The sequence below is a fragment of the Alosa alosa genome, chromosome 6 (genome assembly GCF_017589495.1).
Source record: "Alosa alosa isolate M-15738 ecotype Scorff River chromosome 6, AALO_Geno_1.1, whole genome shotgun sequence".
Taxonomy (NCBI): domain Eukaryota; kingdom Metazoa; phylum Chordata; class Actinopteri; order Clupeiformes; family Clupeidae; genus Alosa; species Alosa alosa.
In genome coordinates this window covers 24930510-24939108 of record NC_063194.1, presented here as the reverse complement: position 1 = coordinate 24939108, position 8599 = coordinate 24930510, and the positions used below count along the sequence as shown (strand labels likewise).

Genomic DNA, 8599 nt, shown 5'->3' with positions numbered 1-8599 from the left:
ACTGCACTACAATATCTCACAGTCATAAGAGACAAGAGATGTTTGCCTCAGCTTCCGCCTAATTTTCTTTTGTACATCTTTTCTAAGCACTATGGCCCAGAGGGATGCATTTGAACCACATGAACCGCTATCAGGAGACATGTCAGTCATGATTCCACATTAGAGAGAAGGTTAAGGTTATCTGTGTTGTTGCTAGAATGAACAACTAGAGGCAAATATATTTTAGACTACTAAGATATAGGAAAACTATTAGTTGTAATCAGCGGCTTTTATGAAAGACATCATTCATTTCTGTATCATTTAGTGTCACATTTTCAATGGAACTGTTAACTCTTTGCTATACCTATATCCATCTCCTAGGCATTTACAAGGAATCTCTCTGTAGTCTAGGGAGTGTTATGAGATGCTACTGAGGAGTCTGCTGTTTACCTTCTCAGTGTTCCCAAAGGTGTCAGTGAGGTTGAAACTGTGGAAGATGCTACTTTACACTTTTCCCTTTCCCTTGGACTTTCAATGGCTCAGCTACATTGATCAATGTAGCCTACTTAGACTCCAAACATTTGGACCCTACAGTATACCTTAAAAATGCACCTCAATGTTCAAAAGATTTGAGGATTTGTTTGGTCGAAGGAAGGTCCATTCACACTCAAGTAAGTTTCAAGGTATCCTTCACAAGTTCACCTTTCACATTATTTGTGTCATAATGAAAGCATTTGACATAATTTCCAATCCAATACCCTGTATCTGAGTCATAACATAAAAATGTACATCGTTGGGACAGGTGTGTCGTGTACATCATTTCTTAAAACTGCACGTGCAGACATGCCCTGTTTGAGATGGTGTTGTTATGGCACGTAGTTATGACTCACTGAGCCCTGTCCTCACTTGACTGTCGCACAGGCAGCCACAGGGCGGTGACACGTCTGAGAATTCAAATCACTACCGCTCAAACCAGAATGTGCGGAATTGTGAATATGTACATATTATCAAATTGGATCTTCCAGGACAGTTTGTAATTATAGTGGGCAACGGTCTGATGAGAAATACTCCGCCTTTTAAAAGAAAACAAGAATGCACCTAAAAAAAAAGAACCCGCACAACAAACAATAGCGGCAGCTGAATCATCTGAGCTTTGTGCTCATGGCTGCACCTATAAAAACATTAAGCTCAAATTCTAGTGAAACGAAAGTGAAGGCCACCGAGATGACCTAGCTACCATGTGACAAGTTCTAGCATAAATATTTGCTATGGAGGAGCAAATATTTATTTATTTATATGTCTGCTCTTAAACCAGGAGATCTGGTTTAAGAGCAGACATCGTCAGAAGTTCTCAACTATCACGGGATATTAATGCAGTGGCAATCATTAAATGACTGAATATAATACATGTCTCAGGTCATGTCCAAACTTGTTTTTGACCCCCAAAAATTGCATGTTAGTATTGAAGTGCATTTTCCAGCATGAGTGCACTCTAATCATCCCCTGCATTGGGTTTCCCCACATTTGTGCTAGAGGGGGTATACCCTATCCCGATACACAAAAAGCATGGCATGGAGAACTGATGCTGAGGCACTCGATAAACTAAAAAACAGCTCACAACTAGGTAATGCAATTACTGTATATGTGCAAAAACAAAACACAAAGTGGTCTTTTTTCACTCATTTTAGGAGCACCTTAGACTTAAAATAAGACATTTAGGCAAATGAAACATGAACTAAATAGATCTTTGTATGGTGAAATCCGAGTGAAACAGTGAAAATGAAATGGGATAATCAAGACACTTGTAAGAGTATGTTACTCATATATTTCAGTGACTAACAACTGTTAAGATAATGTTAAATGGCTGATGCAGATAAGTCAAACTGACTTGATATCAAATATGATAGTAAGCAGGGAGTCTTTACATGTACACATTCTACATTACAGGAAAAGCTGAACCTTTAGCAGAGGGTATTGTAAACGGCGGTCAACTTTGGCAAGCTTGCTTGGGTTGTTGCACAAAAAGAAAATACAAGATTGATTATGTCCTTGTGCATTGTTGTGTTTTCCTTAAATAACTTTTATTCATTTCAGGATATCTGGGAGAAATGTACAATTGTACAATTTGTACAATTGTTTCTTGGATTTCCTTGGGTTTCTTTTTTTTTTTTTTTTAAACGGTTGCTGTCACTTAGTGCAGTTAAAACCCAGAAGAAGATTTTGTCCACCAGCAATCCTTCAGTTTGCTTTTTTCTTTTTCTTGAATGCATCAAAAATTAAAGTTCTTCAGGACATGTTATAGTCTTCAGTTCTGATTTCTCAGTTTTGTTCTGGATCCCAGTTCTTCAGTGTCAGTTGAGGAGGCACATTAAAAATACTGCCACTTTCCTAGGACTGTGTCTTTGATTGCATCAACAAACTGTGCAGGCACCCAGTAGACCCAGTATTGAGACGCTTCTGTTGGACCCAGCTGAAACGCCTGGTAAACAAACAAGAAACAAAAATGTAAAGTGTGAAGTGTAAAGTTCAGTGTGTATATGTAAAATGCAATATGTAATGTCCTCATTTACACATAATGTAAGGTACACTTATTTATTTGAAATATAAATATATTTACTGTTAAACAATGGACATGATGAACTACAGTGGTGCTTCAACAACAAACATGACATACCATCATGTGATAGTCCTCGTGGCCTTCAATTTGTTCAGTCACCACATTTTTAATAGAACCCATGGGAATTTTCTCTGTTCGTTCTGTAAAACAATATAAAAGAGAGAAGTCAGAGACAGCATTTGCAATGACTGTTGACAATGATGGCACTGAGATTTAAGACTTTTTGTCATGATAGCACAGCATCACCCTTCGTTCCGATCCAGAGCTGATCCTGCTCCAGTTTGAACGTGAGCCGCACTTTGCCTCCAGACTTGTTGTACATTCCGGATAAAGGCACCGTTGGTAAGCGCTCCTATTTAACAAATGAGACATCACTCGCTGGTCATTAGTGGGACAACAAGGGAGCCTTTCAGAAAGGCCCCTCCACTGGCTCTCCTTGCACGGACACAGAAAAGAGGATGGTTCAAGCAGACGCAAATGTGGAAAAAACTGCAGGAATGAAAAAATTGGTTCTGCATAATGTAATGTTCATCTACACTTTGAAAGATAGACAGTAGTCGTAAGGGTCAGGGTCAGAAGTAAACTGGAGGTCAATGCTGAGGTCATTTGTAAATGTTTAATGTATAGAATATAGAAGACAGAAGAAATTGGGATTACATAAGGATGAACCCAACAACAGGGCAACAAGGAATTGCCCTTGACAACAGATATGGCAAAAAGGAACCACCAAACATGACTGACCCTAAAGCAATTGATCATGCCCACATACCTTCACTCCCTTCACAGATGGCATAATATCATCAGGTTTGCCTTTATCCAGCACTTTTCTGTGTTGCTGAAACAGAATAAGTCATTTTGCAAACACGTCACTAAAAAACATAATTTTCCATCCAACAGGAAAGATTATAAAGGCTGGGCTGAATCTAAACCTGAGGATGACTTACTTTTTGTCGACATAAAGGCTCTTTCTTGTTCTCTTCAGCTTTCACTTCTTGCTGAATAACCTCTTTCGGCGTATTTACAGCTAGGACATCATTTATAGTTGAGCCAACCACCATTATTTTAGCCCCATTTGTTACTTTGATTTCACGTAGCGTCTTATCCTCTGGTAACAGTCCCTTGTACATCACTTTCTGCATAGCAGGTGGAAGACCTAAAATATATCAAATTAAGGGTTTGACAAATAAACATCTGGTTTATTTTGCTCACCAACCTAAGACAAATCTGTATTAAATTCAGAGGCCATTCTACCCAATCCAGGGGAAAACTAAACAGTGTACATACATATGAATATACTTACCAGTCAAAGTATGAATCTTCTCTTTGAGTTTGGCTCCAGTTCCATCCAGAGGGATTTTAAGGTCATATTTGTTCTTGTTCCAAATAATTTTCAGTTCTACCATTTCTTTCCCCTCGTCAGAGTCATCTCCATTACTAACATCGGGGACCAGAGCAGAAGAGTTATCTCCATCTGTCTGAGATGCTTGTTCAGTCCCTGCTTCATCCCCTTTACCATCATCCTGACAGCAGATGTCTGGGTCCTTGAGACTGACTTCTGCTTCCATGACTACACCTTCACTTTCTGTCAGGGAATAGAAGGGAAAGAATTAGGCTTTACTGCAGTATCCTAGATTCTCATTTGTCAGGTAGGGCTGCCTGCAATTACCTGATGACACTGGAAATGCCAAGTCATGTTGTTGCTACTGAAATTGTTTAAGTAATTCACTAAATCCTATATAATTCACCCCAAACACATTTGAAGATGTAACATATTTGAAGCCTTCAAGTCAGTTGATTTTCAAAAAGTACATTCCCTTCAAAGAAGACACAAACACTGCCAAGTATGATGTAGACATGTTTGTACAGCTTGGCTAAGATCTCAGGTGGGTATAGACATATACACTACTACAATACTAAGGTATTGGCTTTAAAACGACCTGACAAGTATTTTCACTGTGGTCATCATATGGAGAACATTAGCTGACGATTACAAGTTAGCTAACACCTAAACTGTCATTCTGATAGCCAACAATACCGTTACCTGCCCGGTCAGCGAAAGTAAGTCACGGCACAAGACAGGCAGGATCAAACCATTACTTTATTTGTTCCTTTTGTGTAGTTTGCTAAATCCAGCTGACCTGTTGTATATGACTGGCGTAACAACAAAACAGAAAGCGCTAGCTAGGACAGCAGCAATAAATTAGCTTGCATGCTAACACTGACTACCAAGCTTGCCAGCTAGCGCGGGGTATGGTATGTTCTAGATGTTAACCAATAAAGATGTGGTTTCATGCTCAAATCAGATTGACAAGTTGAATTTGCCTCCACATTAACAATTACATATAGTACTTTGTGTAATTTAATACATATATGCTTAGGATACACCTCAAACGAAGTCAAAATAGCACATAACAAGATACAGTTTCCAAATACCCACCATCCTGCGCCGCCATGATGATTGTGTACAACAAGAACGTGCTATAACCAATTGGACTAAAGGGTATCCGTACAAATTAGGCGTTTCTAAATTTTCCCAAACGCGTACAGACAACTCGTATCAAGCTAGCTACCAGTAGTCAAGCATCACCTGTCATTTTCACAACTTTACCTTGGTCTGCTGATTTGGAGGGTTTCTGAAATAATTCAAAAATGTTTTGATACCAGCTCGCCACACGTTTGGATTGGATAGCGTAGATGCTATCCAGGCTCCGTTAACTGTGGCATCGCGCAAACGTACCCAAGCGTAAAAGTCAAGTTTATTTACTTTTGCAAACGAATGCTAACTCACTAGCTCGTTAGCTAACAGGTTAAAGTAACTTTAACGTGACTTTCAATTTTAGATAGTTTTACAAGTTATTACGATGGCTTAAGTTATTCTGTTTTCCCCACGTTGAGTGGTTTATCCAGAAGTCCACTCTGTAGGTCCAAACCAAACATCGCAAACTTCAAATTACGTTAATGTAACGTTAACATAGGTCATATAACGTGAAGTCTGAAGTAGAGCTAAAGTTAGCTAATACAACGTTATTGAAAATGAGCTTTTTCACCACCGCAGCCAGTGCTGTGTACTTATCACATGGTGCTGATGACATTTAACCAAAAACATCTAGTCTGAGTGGGTCACGAGAAACATTCAATTTTGTGGTCAACGTGTGTGTTTTCCAAGGACCACTATTACGGGCACCACTGGAAACTCAGATGTGGAATCGGATCTGGACAGGAATACTCACCTCCGTAGACTAGTTGTTTCAAAACTTTTGCCTTAACTTCGACATCAACAGCTATTTTTATGGGACTCCCGGAATGTGACTAGTCTACATATGGACTAATTTTAATCGGATAGCAAATTTTGGTCCTGAATGTTTTACAATGGCAGACCGCAGGACATTTAATGTGGTCGTTCTTGGAATAGGATTTCTTTTTATTTTTACCGCCTTTACAACACTTGGGAACATCGAAGTAAGTTATTATGAACTATATATAACTAACTTCGATAAAAGTTACAGCTGTCGCTGTCTGAATTGACATGTGATCTAATATATATAAATGCATGGCCTTTATTGATCTAAAAGCTTTCAACAGATTTCCTACTTAATTATGCTTCATAGGCTAACCTAGTTGATGTAACGTTAACGTTACATGTTATTTTAGTAGGCCTATGACCGCTTCATGATCAGATAACATTACCTTCGCGCTTTGAAGGCTACAACTTGCACAACACAACAGAGTGAGTCAGGGAAATTAGCTAACGTTGTGTCGTTCGTGAAGCATCGGATCAGTTGATCATGACCAGTACAGTTGAAGTCATTAAGTGTTATAGGCCTATAGACCAATGGTAGGCTACTTAACTTCATGTTGTATTTTTGGAGTAGGCTAGTCTGTGAAGGCTTGCCAATGGTTACTGGGTCAGGCCTTTCTTTTACTGTCTATGGGTCAGGCGCATCTCGTGTTTTGAATTTGCTCGATACAGCAGGACGAATGACTGGAAAATTCAAATGCCACACTGTTCTATTGGTGTCTGTAAGTCGACGCATTGTGGGGCTTTGATTTCCCTATGCGTCTGGTCTGATCACGGAGTTTAAAAGTAACGTTACGGTTGGAAAATGGGATAGGATTCGCTTCCATTAGGCTACATCCAATTAATTTTACATCATTACAATTAATAGCCTGCCGTCGAGTCGCATGCTCCAAGACGTATGCATAGGCCTGGGCGGTCATAGATCGGCTACACATTTCTAAACTTTCGGATGGATTGAATGAATTTCTTTTGAGATTTGATCTTTATCTGTTAAATTGAATCATAAGGCTATTCATTATGAGTGAGAAACCCCTTTGAATATAGCTACCTCCTGTATGCAGCCTACACAGCATAGTCCAATATTTAGCTAGACTAAATGGACAATAGAGCAGGCTATATTAGCAATACATTTAAGGAAATGTCATATGATTGGAGGAAAACTGACGTTAGGATTCAAAGGTGTCAAGTGATCTACTCAAAGGTTACATTTGTGTTACTAGTGCTGCACAGTTGGACTGAACTGGTGTTGATTTGTTATTAACTGGTATATTAGTGTTGTTGTCAAAACCATGTGGTGTGAGCTGGGATATAGCCTGATATGAATATCTGAAGAGAAAACTAATTGACTTTGGAGAGCAGCCCTCTGCTGGTAAAAAAGCAGGTTACTTCCATAACTTTTGTTCTGTATTCAGGTCATAATTGACACTATCAGGCCCTCCCCTGCATGTAGCTTAGTTTAGTCATAAAGGTGGCAACTGTAAAAAATAGTTGTAATGCCACCATTTCAAGAAAGGTCCATGGATTTAATTGCATTTTTTGCTATAGCTTAAAGTGGAGTCAGGTATTGATTGTCAGCACATTTCTCAATGGCAGAATGATTTTGCCTAAATCCATATGCATTATTACACACCTTCCTAGGTTGATTTTTGTCCTAGTGGATTAAAGATGATGTCCATAATATGCAGTTAATTAAGAACTATTACCAGGGAATTAGCATGAACGATGCTTTCACCAATGATGTTTCATCCTTACAGCACTTACCATCATTGACTCCATCACAATACTGTCACAATATTACCAAACAAAGCAAGTCGGCATAGTATTTGCTCACCATTAGGATTGGCCCTGTCCTAACCAGAGGACCAATCTCATGACTTGATGGGGCAAGCCCACTGTTTGGGCATCCCGTGGTGTTCAGTTGGATGTCATCTAGGAACATCCCTTCACAGAGAGCAATCCCATGAGCATACCGTGTGTGATTAAGGATGATTTTTGCCAGGGGGTCAGAAAAGGGCCCTTGTCAAACTTACTTGGACTTCCAAATAATGGCCCATTGTGGCTCTTAAGTGGGACAGCGGAAATCATTGATAGAGACACAGACAAAACACTTAACAATGCTTGGGGAGAAAATCACTCAGAATGTAGTGGTTCACTGCCCATGGGGCACCAAACATTAAGATACTATTCTGAAATCACACAAGTAAACCACTAGGCGACAGTAACTATACCCATATTGTATCCATGCCCTGCTTTTAGTGAACTCCTATCCGACAGAATTAGAACAAGGAGAGAGAATGTGCATTGGACTCTGTACTTCCACCATGTGGCAGCATTGACACAGGGAAATAGAGCTGTATTAAGTTAGACCAACTTTATATGCAAACAATGAAGTTGTTTTTGTAAGATTATGATTTCATGTCATGTAAATGTACTTATAATATATAACCATGCACTTCGTCAGTCACTGGCAATACAGTCTTGGCTGAATTCCTGGAGTGAAACATACATCCCGTGTAAAAATCTCAGTCTCAGGTCATGGGTCCTCCAACAGGATACTAAAACATCCAAAAATGTCTAAGGAACAAACAGTGGGCTATTCTGAAGTCACCTTCTATCAGTCCAGTCCTGAATCCCATTGAACATCTCTGGAAAGAGCTGAAATATGCAGTCTGTTGAAGGCAGACCTTCAAGGCAGTGAAGGCACC

General features: G+C 39.4%; 2 protein-coding genes across 4 annotated transcripts in view; one reads left to right on the top strand and one right to left on the bottom strand.

Annotated features, from left to right (window-relative positions):
* Positions 1-1784: 1784 nt before the first annotated feature.
* ubfd1 (ubiquitin family domain containing 1) lies at positions 1785-5847 on the bottom strand. 3 transcript variants are annotated; one of them, XM_048245585.1, is made up of 7 exons: positions 5827-5847; positions 3897-4178; positions 3541-3749; positions 3366-3431; positions 2843-2948; positions 2654-2736; positions 1785-2458 (listed from the first exon to the last, which is right to left on the bottom strand). In XM_048245585.1, exons 2-7 carry the CDS (start codon positions 4159-4161, stop codon positions 2348-2350), a joined length of 840 nt encoding a protein of 279 aa, XP_048101542.1. In that variant the 5' UTR covers positions 4162-4178; positions 5827-5847; the 3' UTR covers positions 1785-2347. The 3 variants fall into 3 exon arrangements, with proteins under 3 accessions (XP_048101542.1, XP_048101543.1, XP_048101541.1); XM_048245586.1 differs by lacking the exon at positions 5827-5847 and adding an exon at positions 5205-5287; XM_048245584.1 differs by lacking the exon at positions 5827-5847 and adding an exon at positions 5034-5128.
* The window catches only part of LOC125295986 (UNC93-like protein MFSD11), a 30555-nt gene continuing 27287 nt past the window's right edge, over positions 5332-8599 (top strand). Inside the window, exon 1 of the mRNA XM_048245583.1 lies at positions 5332-6055. Within this exon, the coding sequence (XP_048101540.1) occupies positions 5966-6055 (90 nt within the window). The 5' untranslated portion in view covers positions 5332-5965. The remainder of the gene's footprint in view (positions 6056-8599) is intronic.

Bases quoted from the DNA above. Each gene is read 5' to 3' on its own strand.
- ubfd1 (XM_048245584.1), bottom strand. The intron at 2,737-2,842 runs GTGATGCTGTGC...ATTGTTTTACAG, and splicing joins GCTCTGGATCGGAACGAAGG to AACGAACAGAGAAAATTCCC. The intron at 2,459-2,653 runs GTATGTCATGTT...TTTGTTTACCAG, and splicing joins ACGAGGACTATCACATGATG to GCGTTTCAGCTGGGTCCAAC.